Source organism: Anoplophora glabripennis, unplaced genomic scaffold, assembly GCF_000390285.2.
Source record: "Anoplophora glabripennis isolate ALB-LARVAE unplaced genomic scaffold, Agla_2.0 scaffold635, whole genome shotgun sequence".
NCBI classification, from domain to species: domain Eukaryota; kingdom Metazoa; phylum Arthropoda; class Insecta; order Coleoptera; family Cerambycidae; genus Anoplophora; species Anoplophora glabripennis.
Genome location: NW_019416720.1, coordinates 152,035 through 170,006, shown reverse-complemented (window position 1 = coordinate 170,006; position 17,972 = coordinate 152,035). Strand labels below are relative to the sequence as shown.

Here is a 17,972-nt window from a genome sequence, read left to right as displayed (position 1 = left end):
AATGTCTCCATAAAAAAAATCGTGAAATTTTAAGTCAGGAGACCGCGGCGGCTAAGTTACAGATTCTCCTCGTCCAATCTACCATATTTCTTGAATTGTAATAGCGACTATACTGCAAGGTCCAATTTTTTGGTGGAACAGCGAAGTACAGGCATATTATTTCGAAGAAATTCGATATACTGAAAACCATCCAATCTACCAATTTTATCTAAACCAAGATCCAATTAAGCGATCGTCTACAATACCTACCAAAATATTCAAAGACAAACAGTGCTGGAAGCGACTCGTTGTGTTGCAAACATATTTCCACGTTCAAAAGATGTGTGTTTATTATTAGGTATAATATTGTGTTGTGTGTGAGTGTATTTACTATAACATTATTTAGGTATTCCATTTGGCATAAATACAGTATACAGCAGGTGTAAATCGGGGATTTTGAGCATTTTGTACCATTAACAAAATATAATGCGAAAAAAATATCTGTTGGTACTAATGAGCTTGGACACATGTTAGGACGGATACATTTGACTTTCCATACTGTTGATTGGACGCTTGTCGAATAATTTGCTTTACAGGGATTTTCGTTCGCAATATTTAAAATTTGTTCTTTAGTTGTTACAGTATGTCCACGATTCGGTCGTCAATTTTTACTTCGACGGCTTCATTGAACCACCGCACATAAGCTATTTTGAACATTTATAAGAGTGACGTAAACCATGAACCACGGTACCAGACCACTATGAAAACCACAGTTATACAGAATAAATATGCATTTAGCAAATCAAATCAGCGGAAGCTGGAGGGACGCTCACAAAATATTTAATGTACATTTTAATAAATACACTATAGTCGTTTCGTTTAACATTATGTTGCTTTTAAATATAACTTTTCATAACTTTTTTTCTCAAAATCTATACACAAATATTTTATTACAACTTTTTTGGTGACATCGATTACATGTCGCACATATCGCATTTTTTTAATCATTCTATACAGGGTGATTCACAACTTATCCAAAAAAATTTGGGAATAGATGCAGCATGAGAAATGGAATCAATATCGTAAAAAAAGTTTTGTAAAATCCTTATAGTTTCTGAGAAAAAAAATATTGAAGTTATAGTACATTCAACCACTACATAGCTGGACAACTGTAGTCTCTAGCGTCATTCGCCACGTGGCCTCAGCGACTCCGAATACTGAATTCGGATTTTGCAATCGTCGTTGCGATATTTACTTGCTGTCTGTGGTGTTTACAACAGGTTTTTAGTAGTTAGTGTCAAAAATGAGTAATTTGTGTCAAAAATGGTTTGCGTGTACTCGGAGTTGATGGATATCGTTTTAATTTATGGTGAAGCATTTGTGTTATGGTGAAACAAGACAACATTTGTGTTAGTTCGTAGAAACTGAGTACAACGGACCCAAATGTGTTTATATATTGATGGATAAAATATTGAACAATAATTGTTGTAACATCGGGTATGTAAAATGATCTTATTACTTAAAAACACAAATTAATTTTATTAATTAATAAAGGCAAAAGCAGTTGAATTTGCCGATATAAAATAGGTGCGATAAAATTCTATTTACATATTTCTTTCCTTGCGAAAGTTTTTGTTCGTTTTTATCACACCGCCATGCCGGTCGCATTGTGCGAGGTCAGGTTTTACAGTGGACCAGTTTCCAGTGCCGTGCAGAAGTGTATTTTTAAATCATTTTCGAACTGCCCTTTTTGATTTTTTCTTTATAAAATTGTATTTGTTAGGGTCCTCTGTACATCCAGAATTTTTTTTGTTAATAGTTATCGTATCTACAATCAGAATTATTTGTATAATAATATAACCCTTGTATAATTATTATGGCAAGGTCAAAGTAGAGAAAGAACGGCTCCACGCGTTTGTTAATAAAAGTGGAGAAACCGGCCATGTATTTCTAATAGGTATTAATCTGTTATTGTACCGTTCTGCCTAAAGATTCTTCTTGAACCCATTCCTTTTGTTAAAAAATCCTTTCATTGTAAACACAACTTCGTTGGAACTTGTTCAGTACTATAATGGATGAAATCGATTTTTGTGTAGTTATGTCTCTTGGTAATGTCAACCGGCAAGCAATCTTTTCAATTTTCAAGTGTTTGGGCAATTTATAAAACTACTCCTCTGCTTGGTACATGTCTACCATTTGTACGCGTGCCTCCGCACATATACCGTTACATTTTCATGTACGAAACAGTATGTAATTATATCATAATATTCTTCAGAAGTAAAAGTTGTCATTGTTACATTTTTGTGCATCACTTTCGTACTTGTTAGCCGAGCTGATTATTTAGCAAAGACACATACCTAGTTAACGAGTAATTTTATAATTATGATCTTTATGTGTTATACTAACTCAGTTGTAAAGTATTGAAAGATGTTATTTCCTTCTATATAATAAATCCAGATAATGATTATTTAAGTTTTTTAGATCTTTTATATAAAGTTTTCATTAAGAGTTCTCGAAAACGAAAATTGGATTTTTGTTTTAGAAATAAAAAACAAGATTAACAGAACTACATTTATTATTTGGAAACTTATGGGTTTCACTTATAACATTTTGTTCACATACATGTCTCAATTACAATTTTATTTATTTATTCATTATTTATTATTCCTATAAGGTGCATCATTAATGACAATTGACTAATTGTTTATAATTATTTACAAACCAGTATTAGAAATGGAAGAAAGCATTCTTAGGCATTTCATAAATAAAAAAGTGACAAGATTATTAATATCATTTGTCTTTTTGATTAATACTAAAATTTAAGATGTTCTACAAAAATTTCTAATTATAAATAAATGTTTCCAATAAAATATCACTAAAACATCACCAAATCTTATATTTATTGTCACTATTTTCAACTATTTGACTAACTTGTCAACCAGCGTTAATAAAAAAATAATATAGATTTATTGTTATTGCTACAAATCATGGTAAAAAATATAAAAATAAAAGCAGCTCGAGGAATACAGTGATTAGTATTTAATACTGAATTTCCTTTCTTCTACCATCTTCTTCACATACTCTTAATCCATCCATCTACACATTTATAACAAAATAAATAAAATGCGATATGATTCATAAATTTACCTATTTGGAAAGTTTCGCAGTTCTAAAAATAAAAGTTCTACAACGAACTGAAAAGTTAAAAAAATAAAATAAAATACCACTTGTAAAAATTAACAAATATAAATATGAAAATAGATCCAAAAAGGAGGTAAAATCATCATTATTACTTAAAATTGCTTTAGAGAAACTGAATTATTTTTAACCTCGTTTATAACCTAACAAATATTCGGCAACTCCTAGGTAGTACACAGTTTGGGCGATTCCAAAGAGTGGCGCGATTACGATCATTCGGCAAGCACCACCTTTGAAGAAAGCAGTTGGTCCTTCGTACCTCAAGATGTTTCTGAAATTAAATTGTTGATTCTTATTGTTATTAAAACGTAAAATTTCAATTTAAGCTAAATGTTACAACAGAGACCTGAAAGGGAGCAGATTTAAATATTACAGTTAGTGAACAGCAAAATGAATAAAGAAGGGATAATTAAAATAGGAATCCAGGAATAGGAAATCCAGGAATAGGAAATCCAGGAATAGGAAATTTGTGAGGAAAATCACAGTGGACTTAGTAATAATTTTGGAAGAACTAGGCAATACTTATTACAAAAAGGATATTGAGTGTAGCAGTTGTTATTTTGCTAATAATAACGGAGATAAGTGTGTTAAATTCATTTATCTTCCAAGAACTTAAATAGAGCCTCTGGACGATGAAGTTCTATTAAATTAACGCCTGGAAAGCTTGTTCATGAAGTGTACTTTGCATATAAAGAAATTATTGGGTACGACAGATCCTAATAATTTTCTCGATGACAGTGCCTATTTAAGTAGAGTTTCAAATGGGAGAAAAGAAAGAAGTTGCAGGGTATGGTTGTAAATTTAAATTGTTTTTAGAAGAATCTTCAGAATTTGTGATGTGGATACCTGCAAAAGTAATGTAAAGTGGGGAAATCCACAGGTTTCCAAGACATCCTCAGTTAAGGAAGAGTAGATTGGATGGTGTTGCGAACAGATGTTTCTAATCCTGCTTGCACAAGAATTTGCATTAAGCATTTTTATAAAAAATTTCGAATATATATGTAGAGCAAGGATCAGCTCCGAAGGAAATCAACAGGTATAAATTTTTGTCATGGTCTAGTATATTTATTAAACCAGAAAAGAACATATCTACGCTAGTAGTAAGTGACTGTATAAGACTATCAAAAATTACTGGGACAAGTACTTAATTCAAGCATTCTGTGACGGCCTAATGTTAAATTTGCGGAAATTATTACCTGGAGAAGAAAATGGCCGTATAGGAAATTAAATTTTAAACTGAGTTGCTTCTGTGAAATTTTTTTAACAGCATGGTAATCTTTTTACGAGGAAAATAAACCGAAAATCGTTTCAAAGAATCAATATAAATATTTTTGAATTTTTCAAAAATGTACCTTTTTGGCTTGCCACGTACTATGCTTGCAGTAAATAGCAAGTATGGGAACGTAAATGTAAACGAGTTATAGAAGAAGAGAAAAGAGAAGATTTTTAACGGGATTTTCGATATATCTCGAAAAGAAACAAAGCTATCGATACTTACAAAAAATCAGTCGATAGATCTTATTATAACGTACAACTCTTACTTAAAATTTTTCGACTGTAGTTAAGTATATTTTTTTAGTTATTTTAGAAAAACCGTTTTTTGTAACTTTGCGAGTTTTTTTGGCCATGTTCGCCAATTTGGATCCAGTTTAAAGAACAAGAAACTAAATTTAAAATTTAATTTCCTATACGGTCATATTTTTTTTCCAGGTAATAATTTCTGTAAGCATGTCTCTACAATGCTTGGGCCAACTGTTAAACTGAGTCAGAGTTGAGGTGATTGAAAATGTAAAAGAAAAATGTTGAATTTTGTCATAATGAAAAACAACTGACTTTGTGTTGTACTTATTATTTGTGCTAATTAGTTTATCTGTATTTACCTACGTATTAATCGTATTATGAAATATTACCAAAGTAAATAAATAATATGCACAAGTAGATATTAAAAAAAATTGTGTTTATCTTTGTTTCAATTTGGTGTAACATCTTCCTTTCCCTTCCCGATTCCTGATTCAACATGAATGTGTACAGATGTGGTGTACTAGAGTACCTCTGCAACGGGTATGCTTACATTTAAGGCTCCCCAAAAATCTTGAACCCTATTTTTTCAATATACACTGAACATTAAACCTAGATAAAAACAAAATTGACAAAAACACGCTACAAAAATTTGCAAAAGGGAGGTCGAGAATTATAACGATAGTTTTGTAGCTTAGAGAGCAAAAATATGTATATGGGTATTTTATTGTATCTGCTTCGTTACTATACAGGGTGGTCCGAATTTTATGCAGGAAACTTCGAGGGTAGATAGATCTCTTTAAAATAATATGTTTGCCTTATAAACATAGGTCTGGAACGGCACCGTTTTAGAGATACAGGGTGTTGAAGTTGTCAAAAAAATTGATTTTTTGTTTATATCTCCGGAATCTATTAACCGATCTCAATAAAATTTGGTACATATAATGTATGATAGTAGGCCTTATATTCCCTGAAATATGAGCTTTAAAGGTTCAACCAGTGGTGTACAAGTGGACAGGGGTCACCTCCATTTTTACAAAAAAACCTACGCCACTGCATTTTTTACATGCCATTGTAAATGATTTATATTTTAATGCAAAAAATACGTAAAAACGGTGACTTTAATTTTTTCCCTAAGACTCGCCGTTCTCAAGTTATTCATACCAATACAATCCCCTTGTGGCAGACACTTCTAACGATAATATTACATGAATATTTGTTTATGTTTAAAAGTAAGTGCAATTTGTAAGCACATCACCTAAATTATTTACACTCCTTTCTACACCACCTGTGAGGTAGTGTGCGATATAAAAAAATATATATTTTTTTAAAACCTCAACACCCTGTATCTCTAAAACGGAGCCGTTCCAGACCTATGTTTATAAGGCAAACACATATTATTTTAAAGAAATCTATCTACCCTCGAAGTTTCCTGCATAAAATTCGGACCACCCTGTATTATATTACTTTTAAAAGAATTAGGTAATTATTACAATGCTTATTGTGCTTATGAATGAACTTGATTAAATTCAAATTAAATTATTGTATTAAACACATGTTACTCCTTGTATTGTATACGATGACCACTTAGAACAACTTTTTGTCCATACTGGAAATAGGTAAACCATAAAGTTATAATTTTGTTGCATTCAAATCGAAACTATGACTCATTATCATAATTTACATATTCTAAATTGTAAAAATGTTACAACTGCAATGTTTAGAAACATACAGCGTGTTAAAAAAAGAGTGTAAAATATTTCAGGAGGTAATAGTATGAACCAAAATAAGCAGAAAAGTCTTAATAAACATGGGTCCGCAAAGTAACGGTTGCGGAGATATGGATCACTATTCGTTTTGCAAACATTTTATTTTATTAGGAATAAACCGACAAAGGAAGCTTTTAACAAACAAAAAACAAAGTTACAGAAGATGTTCAAAGTGCCCTCCGTCCATTTCCAAGCAGGCACGACATCTTCGTCTCAACGATATTCGAACTCTTTTGAAAACACCCTTCTTGATTTGGATTTCTTGACACTTTTGATTAATCCATAGCTGCAGCTCTTCCAGGCTATTTACAGGAGTACCATACACTAATGTCTTCAAATATCCCCAAACAAAGAAATCTAGAGGGTTCAAATCATGCGATCTTGGAGGTCATAAAACAGGTCCGGCCCTTCCTACACATCTATGTGGAAAAGTTTGGTGTAAATGCTTTCTAACGGCCATGGAAAAATGAGCTGGAGCACCATCATGCTGGAACCACATTTGTTGCCTCTGATTCAAAGGAATGTCTTCCAAAAACTCATACAGTGTGTTCTGCAGAAAGTTGAGGTAAGCAGCGCCTGTTAATCGGTTTGGTAAAACAACAGGACCTAGAAACCTGTCACCTACAATGCCCATCCAAATGTTTAATGAAAAACGTGCCTGATGTCCAGATTCTATTAGAGCATAAGGATTTTCGTCGGCCCAAATATGCGTATTGTGAAAATTAAACACTCCATTTCTTGTGAACCCGGCCCCATCAGTAAAAAGAATGTTTGCAAGAAAACGAGGGTCTTCAGCATCATGACGTAGAAACCAGCGGCAAAAAACCAAACGTGCTTGATGATCATTTATTGGATTTAAGGCCTGTACTCGTTGCACATGGTATGGATAAAGCAGTTGCTCGTGAAGGATTCTCCAAACAAGAGGACCACTAATTCCTACCTCGGCTGATATTCTCCGCACACTCGTACCTGGATTCTGCTCTACCAGTGCTAGAATTTATTCTTCTGCTCTAGGAGTGGATACCGACCTTGGTCTTCCGGATAAATGGCACTGTTTGCTCAAGGAATCGGTATCACGCAATCTTTGGTGAATTCTTCCAAACATGCGTTGTGAAGGAATCAGGCGATTTGGATAAGCGTCAACATAAAGACGTCGCGCTTCGGTGGCGTTCCCATTAGCACGACCATACATGAAATGCATGTCTGTTAATTCTGCGTTAGAGTAACCAGCCATAGCGAAAGAAAACTTGTGCACTGAGAACAACTGTCAAATACGTACTGTTTATTTCACTAAACATCAACCAACTATTATAAGAAAATACACAACGTTTTTGCATAATAAAAAAAGGGGCTAAAAAACATAAAACATTCCATATCTCCGCAACCGTTACTTTGCGGACCCATGTTTATTGATAATTTTCTGCTTATTTTGGTTCATACCTCCTTAAATATTTTACACTCTTTTTTTTAACACCCTGTATATCAAGCAGAAATTATTAAAATGAAATAATTCAAATAACTAAATATTGAGTTAGATGATGGATATTAAATTGTAACACCATTGGGCAGCTCAAGGTCAAAGTTTGTAGGCCACCTATTTCTTTAGTGATCGTGTCCTGAATCAGCCTCTCTTATTTATATCATGTACGATTTACTTTAGGACATTAAAACTTTGTTTTGGTTCCCATAAAATTCGGTTCCGAACGGTTTCAATCATGCAATATGCGTTCGTGTTTACTTTGACCGGTTCAGAATTTCGCATATGTTTGTTTTGGTTTTATTCGAACTTAATTCGGAACCATTCTGAATCATCCGAAGTAGTTCTAGCTCCCTAGCACGAATTGCTTAGACCTGTATTATTTGGCGCATGCGTATTTATTCTCATTTTCCCAAGCTCCGTTTGTCATTCATAATTTTTTCATTTCCTGTTTTTCGTTTAAGAAAAGTATCTTTTTATTGGGTTTTATGAGTATATTTTTGTAATGCATTCTGGTTTTCAATTTTGTAATGCGGACTGGTTTTCAAATAACTCCGGATAGTTCCGAATCGTTCAGAATTTTGTCTATTGCGTTTATAGTTCTGCGATGATTGTGGACTGTTCAGAAATAGAGAACCAAAAAAAAGCTTAAATATTACTTACACGAAAGCGTTCCCTATGCCGCTGTACGACCTCTCACCCTCGGCCTTTGTGAGTGCTTGTAATCGAGTCTTGACAACGTCGAACGGGTTTACGGCCAAGGCCGCAAAGGATCCCGCTACGCATCCTGACAGGAACGAACACCAGAACACCGCCTCTCCTAAAAATAGCGAGTAAATAACATAACAAGTGTAAATACGTAGAACCGGCGGCTGAAATTAAAAATAGATCGCAGTTAAAAAAGCGTAATCACTTGTTGAATGGCGGCATGCGTCACTGGCTTACCTGATCCGTCGGATTTTCTAGGTCCTAGTTCGTTCAGGTTGGCGAATAAGGGGAAGTATATCACTGAGAAGGAGACGTCCCTCAACATCGTTGCACCTGTTCCCTTGTACAAACCAAGGATACCGTGCTGTTTCAACAGTCCAATGGCTAACTCCGTCGCTGAGGTCCTTGCTACAGTTTTGTTTACTGTAATGTAAGAGTATACGTTTTGAGCAAATTTTTTTTGTCTACATTGTGGTGTATAATACATATAGATATATCTATCAGTTTGATGTTAATACCACCTGTTCAATATCTCTTTTTGTTATTGAATCATCCTTCTCGTCAAAATAAACAGAAGAAATGAAGAATAACATTATTTCACAAAACATTTTCTAAGGGATCTAAAACACAGTTTTTTATTAATTACTCCACTGAACCACAGACAATATAGAGTTAACCTTGGTAAAGTACAGTCACAGATTACCTACACTACTGATGATGGGCTTAATTGTCTCAGTTTTTTGGACTTTAATTTGGATAACGGAAAAGGTGCTCAAAAACTGCACTTACTGGTTCTTGAGTAATTTATCAAAAACTGTGTTTCAGTCCAACCTTTGATGGATTGTAGAATCCTTAGGAATCGCTTTAGGCAAAAATATTGTTCTAGCCTATTCTACGCTTCTGGTAGGCAAGTTTAAATAACCCCGCGTGCTGTTGTTGTGACCGCATGCTAGTTTCGCAGTTCAAAAAAGAAAGTTGGCTATTAAATGTCGAAGTGACAGTACGTTTAGTTAATTTTGTACGTTTAGGTCAATCAATAGAGGTTTTGTTTGTGACAAAAATACTAGTAGCAAGCGGACTGCGTCATCATATAAAAGAAAAGTCTGTCATATACCTATGCTTATACGGGGACCGCCTAGCCGGGTGTCTTGGCCGGCGCATTTCGATCTGCCGAGTCAAGCATCACGGACGTGGGCTGGAATTTGGATGGGTGACCTAAGGCAGGCTCGGGGACGTGGCTGTGGCAGCATCACGGACTCAAGCTGGAATTTGGATGGGTGACCTAAGGCAGGCTCGGGGACGTGGCTGTGGCAGACTACCGTCGTGTGGTCCCCGATAAATGGTAATGAGAGCAGAGCAAGAAATCTCTGTAACTCAAGACCATGCTATCATACATAAACTGTACGAGACTTTGCCACCAAGCCATCCGTGTAGTAAATAAGATGGTTTGAAGAAAAGTACTCGAGTAATGAAGGAGGGTGTACAAGGGGCCTAATAAGGCCTAAGTGCCGTGGTGGAAGACAATTCCACCACCCCTCCGACATACATACATACATACATACATACATACATACATACATACATACATACATACATACATACATACATACATACATACCTATGCTTATACGTTTGCTACTTCAATTTACCATTAATTAATTGTTTATAAACATTTTTATGCAAAAAAACGCAAAACGCTTTTTTTTAGTTTTTTACTTATAAAACCTATACTAACGAAGTAATCTGAATGCTAATGAGACAATTTGTAGAGAATCGAATAAAACTAGAGGTCGATCGATTCGATCTGATAATTAGAAACGGAAATATCGGAATATTTAGCGTTTTCTTTTTAAATTAATTACTCTGCCATTTTTTAAATTGTACAGCTGAACCTGTGCACAAAAGTAGTGAATTATATTTACTTTAAGTATGCACAAAACAGGCGCTGTCGGACTATTAGTTTTGGCACAATTGCAATTTGAATTTTCTGGTGCACTATTTTGCAAAATTTCTGGATGCGTTGGAGGTGGTCCGATTTTAATTTTTCAGCCAGATTTTAAAGGTAGAAGTATAATACTACAAAACGTATATTCTAATTTTCCTATAAAATGATGCGAAATAGGTGAAAAATTCCTCCAAATATGCCCAAAAACGGCCGAGCGCACGTACGCGGTCGAGTAGTGGGGGAAGATCGGCAGATGAAGGGCAGTGGATATATAGGTGTACAATTTTGAATATTGTTAGTTGCAGCATGGATTAATATTATTTTAAGTGGTGGTATACAGTATACAAGGACACCTAAATATGTATTCTTTGGAACAGAAAAGTACATTTTGTAAGAAAACTTTCAAATTCACGTTTGATGTCAAGATATCGCGTAAATGTAAAAAAATGGTGGAACAAAACAAGGTGTATCCACAGGTTTCACATCATTGTGATTCAATGTATTGGTATTATTTATTATGTATCGCCACTTATTATACAGGGTGGCCCAACGAAAACGTAACAGAGCCCATAGGGTGGCCCAACGAAAACGTAACAGAGCCCATAGCGGCTAGGAATTTTTTTTTTGGAAAAACGCAAAAATCCGTCGATTTTGTTTGCGTGGGGGACATCTTTTTGCATGAATTAGATGGTTCTAACTGCTACCCCCTGAGCGGGGTAAATATCCCCTTCAAATTTTTAAATGGGAAGGGTGGTCAAGTTGCATATCGTTCAAAAGCTCTTTCTCTACACAGTGTGCCACTTTTGAAAATCAGCCTATTTTTGTAAAAGATACAGGGTTTTGAAAGCAAAATATTATTAATGAAATTTTATTACAGTAAATGCTCAAAATGTTGGCCCCCCGCGTCCATGCAATTATAAAGATTTTGTTCAGAACGTTGTCATTCTGGAGCATTGCAGGAGTGACTAGACGACATTCATTAATGATACGTTGACGTAGATCTTCCAGAGAGTCCGGTTGGGTGGCATAGATTTTGGTTTACAGGTATCCCCACAAAAAGTAGTCCAATAGGCTTAAATCTGGGGATCTAGGAGGCCATTTAATGGCACCTCTCCTACCTATCCAACGATTCGGAAATGTATGGTTTAAGAATTCGCGCACATGGAGGGCATAGTGGGGGGGAGCCCCGTCTTGCTGGAACATCAGTTCATCTTCGAGGTAATCATTATTGTTTTCCACAATTACCGTTAAGGCTGGATCAATGGCTTCTTGTAGCAATTCCAAATACATATCACCAGTCAAATTACCATTTATAAAAAAAGGACGAACAAGGGAATCACCAAAGGTACTAGCCCAAACATTTAATTTTTCTGGGTGTTGATTATGTTGTTCGTGGAAGATTCTTGGATTGGAGTCTGCCCAGTAACGGCAATTATGGCGGTTGACGGTGCCATTTAGGAAAAAGCTGCACTCATCGGAAAAACAAATGTTGAAAAGAAAATTTGAATTATGCATCGCCCGTTCAGTCATGACCTCGCAAAATTGTACCCGGCGGTCAAAGTTATCTTCGTGAAGTTCATGGAGAAGGTGAATTTTGTAAGGATGGAACTTGTAATGTTTTAAAATTCGTTGTACACTACCCCGACTTACACCGCTTACAGAAGCCAATTGCCGTGTACTTAGCCTATGATCTAAAGCAACGTGTCCCAGAACTGCAACCGCCACAGCTTCATTACGCACAGGACGTTCATTGTTACGGAAATCAAACGTTTCCAGACACATGTTTATATAAACTTGCTTGTTAATGTATGACGTAGAATCTATTAAAGGTTGGTCACGCATTTTACCTACATCCTGTATATGTATTTTAGTACGCTGAATTTTCAATTTTGGTATTATAAAAATATAAGACTGTTGAAGTATTTGTTTTAATGTTTGTTTTTTTATTAAGTTTGTGATAATTCAAGGCGACCACGAACATTATATGTTTATCGGAAAATTATGTTTTTTGTAGGTATGTTTCTATGCCCTTTGACTTGAAATTTATGCGTGAAATTTCTTTTGTCTCCACAATATTGCGATTTTTGAAATATAGATCTGGGATGAAAACTCATTAATCTAATTTAATATCAGTCATTAATTAAAAAATACATACACTACTGACTGATTTTTCATTTCTGTATCACTTGTTGAAAACCATCCGTACTGGTTGATCAATTCAGTGCATTCCCTGTTGGCATCATACCTAAATACAATTTTACTGACGTTATATTGACCCCGTACAATACGTTTTAAGTTTTCCTGTATCAATTTCCGGTTTAAATTAAAATAGATTATGAAATACACAGACGTCTACAAAACTTAAATATATAAATATTTTTAGAAGTACAAACGTGTTTATGTCTTATGTGTTCGCCAGTTAAAACGCTTTCCTTATGATTTCAATTTATAAGATCACTACCACATGTTTTTTTCTACGAATCCTATATGGTTTAACATTTTTAATTTTTTCAATTTTATTTAAAACAACCACACGACTACTGTCGACTGTCATAATGCGGTCTTTAACATTATTATGTTTTAATTGTGCTTACCGTTAAACATAAATAACTAATGACATATTTTTTACCAAAAATAAAAAACTACGGAAAGGAAGAACGTATATTTACAAACCTAAAAGGGCCTGAGCTGCAACTCGTCCAGCGTCTTGCATTTGGATTTTCAAAAGCTCCATAGGAGTCGTTACGACTATTTGACAAAGACCTGCCAAACCACCAGCCAACATTTGTCGGAACATGGGAAGCGTCCTAAAATTCAAAACATTCTGTAGACTGTATGTTTTTCTGTATATGTAAAAACTTTTGACAGAGAATAATAGATTATCACTTAGATATTTTGGTTTATTTACGGTTCCTGCATACAGTCAAGATTGTCATGAAACCAGTATGTGGGTATGTTTTCCAATGAACTGCGTCCAACCTTTTCTTCCTCAGGTTAAATAAATTATTAGGCCGTTCGTTGTTTACTTTATCTTTCAGGGGAAGAACTACATGGTGGCAAACCAGGATAAAGTTAACAGATGTCCTTTATTTAGCACATGATATAGCCACATTGATATTTGCCTGATAGTTTGCATAATATTTTGGTTGTTTACTGATAGTGCATAATGGTTAGTCATGTAAGTTCCAAAGCAATGGTAATACTATATGAAAGTTCTAATAAAATAACAATGTTTGTGCCTGAGTAGAAATAAGTGATTCATTTAATAGTACTGAAGAAAAAAAATATATTTTCGAGTGCTACTTCTCCTGAGAAGAGAAAGTACTACAAATGATTTTTAATTTTCTTATAATGAGATAATTTTATGGTCTGTAAGAAGTTCTGATTTAACGCCCATCTAGTTCTTTCTATATCACTGGAAGATAGAGCAAACAGTGAATCACCTAATAACTTATATGACCTAAGGAAGAAAATGTTGGACGCAGTTAATACCGTCAATGAAGTGGATAACACAGAGTACCATGTCCTTTGTCTAGAACAGAGTAATGGAAAACCTTTTAAAGAAGATATTTGTCCACGAATTTAAAGGATTATTTAAAAAATTTAACGGCGAAGATTCCATGGCACTTTCCATTATGAAAAGTCAGTAAATAAACCGAAATTAAGTGTCGAAGTAAATATTATATGTATACTTATAATTAGAAAAACAGAGAATTTAAAAAAATGACACATATACAGAGTATTCTATTTAAAAGCACGCAAGTTTGATTTCTATCTCAGGTACGTAACGTATCCAATTGTTTTTTATGTACCTGTTTGATATCGCAAAAGAAAATTTACCAAGTATACCAAAGTATATGCTCACTTTTTCTAAACAGAGACGTAAAAACGACAAGGGGGTAAAATATTATGCGAATGACACCAACACAATTGGATTTTCTTGTATTAATAAATACTAATCTTAATAATTAATTAATTAATCATCTTAATTAATTTATTAATCTCCCAAAAAGTAATATCCTTTAAATTTTATAAAAATACGAGTTACTTCTTTATCGTGTCGTCTTATAACAAATATGTTGTTTTTGTTTTTATGAACAAACATACTTTTACTTTCTATTCAAATAAATTCATTATTAGTGTTAAAGGTTAGGTGGACTATAGTTTTTATTTTTTTTCTGTATTGTAAAACTATGCAGAAATTGTAGATGTATGCTGAAGTTTATCGTCATCGCCTATCGTAATCGTTCTCGAAATTCGTTAAGGCCGCACTTCACCGAGTCTGAGTCTAGCTAGGCTGGTGCAGCCTGGCGTATCCAGCCAAGTTTGAAACGTAGTGAAACAAATGAATATACACTCACACTGGCTAGGCACAAGCCTAGTTTGTACTAATTTACATTTTAAAGCGGGTTCAGCCCTGGATTTTTGTCTATTAGAACCACGTGACTGTCCATGTTGACTGTAGAGTCTTAGATATTATTTTCACAATGGAAAAAGACAACACAGAAATATTTATAGATACTGTTAAAATATTTCCATGCACCCAGTATCTTTTATTTTTAGGTTTTCTTTTTGTGCTTAAATAACGTAAGCAGCGGGTGATTGGTCTTCACTGCTACTCTGAATGATTGTATACTGAACATATTCAGAAGAAGAATTGTTTTAAGGAGTATAGGAACGTAGCCTACAATCGCGCTTGGAAAGAACAGCCTGATATCAATAGAAGCACTTGTTCCAGCCACCAGCCTGCAAGGACTAGCCTGGCTGCACCAGCCTCAGTGAAATGAGGCCCTTTAGACTTCATCAGTGATACCGAGGTACATAGTGGAAAATATGGTAAAAATTGTATCCGCAATGGAAGATCTAGATCTGTTTCTACACGCATAGAAGAGAAAATTGTGGAGAAGCTGGAAAAATCCCTGGATTGCCACTGCATGTATATTCTGGACTTTTGTATGGAGGGTTATATTAAAAGCTCGGTGTAGACAGAGAACAGTTGAGAAATTTACAAATCTTTTTTTTTTGTAATTTTTAATACCCTGTATGAAACGAATACGTGGGAACCTTTTTTTTTTTTTCATTTCAATGAGTTCATAGTTCAAAAGCGATCTACCGGAATTTATGATGTCAGATACATACCGTCAAGAAGGGCAATTTTCTTGTTCTTTCAGAAAAGATGCTACTATTTTCACGAAAATTTCATTAGCGTACAATTAAGTACAATTGAGACAAAGTCGATAATATTTCTGAATGTTCGGCTCTGAATTATCTCTTTTATCATCGTTTTATTGTAAATTTATTAGAGTAATACCTTGTAATATATTTGATTAGTGATTGAAGCGTTTCCGAAGATATGCTCATATGAACTTTTTTTCTAGTTTTTGGAGTACATTTTTTCACACTTTTTTAACACCCAGTGTTCAGTTCAATAAGACAATTATTGGCCCTAACATATACAGGGTGATTCGGTCATAAATTCATTAGTTTTGACCATGTATTAGGAAGGTCTAATAAAGACAGAAAACCGAAAAAAAATGTTTTCTAAACCTTTTTAAAAATCAGCAAATTACCCCTTAACTGGCGTTAATTCGGCGCTATGTAATATTGAGCGCGCCTCGCAAGCCGAGTACATAGCGATCGTACGTTGCGTTGTAGCGAAACAGCTGATTTCCTAGTCGTCCCTTCGTCCAGTTTTGCAATTCCTTTCCAAATCAAAGTGCAACGGATTTCAACTCTATTAAGATTTTATGGACAAATGAGTGAGTGTTTTTTAGTCGTATTTGTCATTTTAAATAAGTAGGTACCATACACCTCTAAAAAGTTATGTCACAAAAAAGGTAGATATACGTACTATAAACTGAATGATTACTTGAACATAATGTAATACTAAAAACTCATATTCAACTATAAAATAGTGAAACCGTTAAGAATATTAAAGTTAGTTTAGTGACCGAACAGTATAGGGTCAAGATTCACTCTCGATGTAGGTCAGCGGTCAGGAACGGTTCGAAAATGGGTATAAATAATGATTTTTTTCAGCTTAAATATGCATTTTTAAATTTTTTTACGTATTCGTATTCTATTCATTTTTCCCTATCTCCCCTTAAAATTAATGACATTATAACTGAATCACCCTGTATAGTTAGGGAAGAGTGGAAGAATGACGATCACTCAAAACATGATCGCTTGTAATTTAAAATTTACGAATTTATTATTATATTCCAATGATGAAGGACTTCGTTTTATTATTATTACACAGATTATGAAAACATAAATGGCTAACAAGAAATCCAGCCAGATATAACATAATCAGATTGTTTGACTGGAATTACCCCCTCTACGAGTAATTACAATCGGAAGCATTTTAAATCGTGATATTTGTGTGGGTAGGATTTGATTTAGTAAATAGGCTATAAACACCAATAAAATTTAATACTTATACATATAAAACATTTAAAAAATATTTTTGGAGGGTGGTTGATTAAATTCGGGCTAATTAATTATTTAATAAAAGGTAAAAATCTTCCGAATTCAAACATAAATACGTCAACTAATGACAGAGATACTGGAAATGAATATGAAGTAGGAATCCAGAAACTATACATCACTGGAACTGTGAAAATAAGATTGCTGTGTATAATTCCAAATGATAATTAGAATAAAAAAATTAGATGAAAACAAAAACGTATACGTAAACATTATTTTTGAACTTTTTTCCGTGACTATATTATAATATCTGAACGGTGCTACCCAAATAGTTTCGACCGGCATTGACCGAAAGCACTTTCTCGACGAAAACTTAAAAAAAATGAAAATACAAAATTACTAAATAAAACATACTCATAATCAACAAAATACTTGCCCCTGCTAAGTACAATTTAAACAAAAAACAATTTGGACGAGATATAATAAAAAGCTACATCTATGAATGGTACTCATTACGGCCAAACTGACAAAGAGCGACCTGCTATTTAGCAGGTACTATAAAAACAAAACTATGTCGCGACTAGACGAAACAAATTTTAAGCTAGCTGCTTTAGTAGTTGAATTCGTTTACCTTTTGTTCGCTGTGTGTATGTATTCGTGCTTTAAGTCAACGAATACTTCGATGATGTTCTTTACAACGTTCCTTCCTACACACTGAAGCGAATGAATTTGTTCGATACGCTAAACTTTGTATACATTTATACTTATTTTTATATGCTGTCAGACATACCTTCATATTTGTATGTTTGTGAATCATTTTTCATGGTAAATAAATTACAAGCAATAACTGGCAATAACAATCAAGTTTGGCATAATACCAATAAAAATTAACTATTTATTGTTTAAAGTATATTAGTTTCTAACAGTTACGAAACATATACCTATATGATTG

General features: G+C 34.1%; 1 protein-coding gene across 2 annotated transcripts in view; it reads right to left on the bottom strand.

Annotated features, from left to right (window-relative positions):
- Window positions 1–2,536: 2,536 nt before the first annotated feature.
- Window positions 2,537–17,972, bottom strand: part of LOC108910904 (mitochondrial glutamate carrier 1-like) — a 41,112-nt gene continuing 25,676 nt past the window's right edge. For both annotated transcript variants that reach the window (XM_018715653.1, XM_018715652.1), the window contains exons 5-8: window positions 13,268–13,401; window positions 8,887–9,072; window positions 8,605–8,761; window positions 2,537–3,448 (exon numbers count right to left, since the gene is read on the bottom strand). In XM_018715653.1, the coding sequence (XP_018571169.1) occupies window positions 3,304–3,448; window positions 8,605–8,761; window positions 8,887–9,072; window positions 13,268–13,401 (622 nt within the window). In that variant the 3' untranslated portion in view covers window positions 2,537–3,303. The remainder of the gene's footprint in view (window positions 3,449–8,604; window positions 8,762–8,886; window positions 9,073–13,267; window positions 13,402–17,972) is intronic.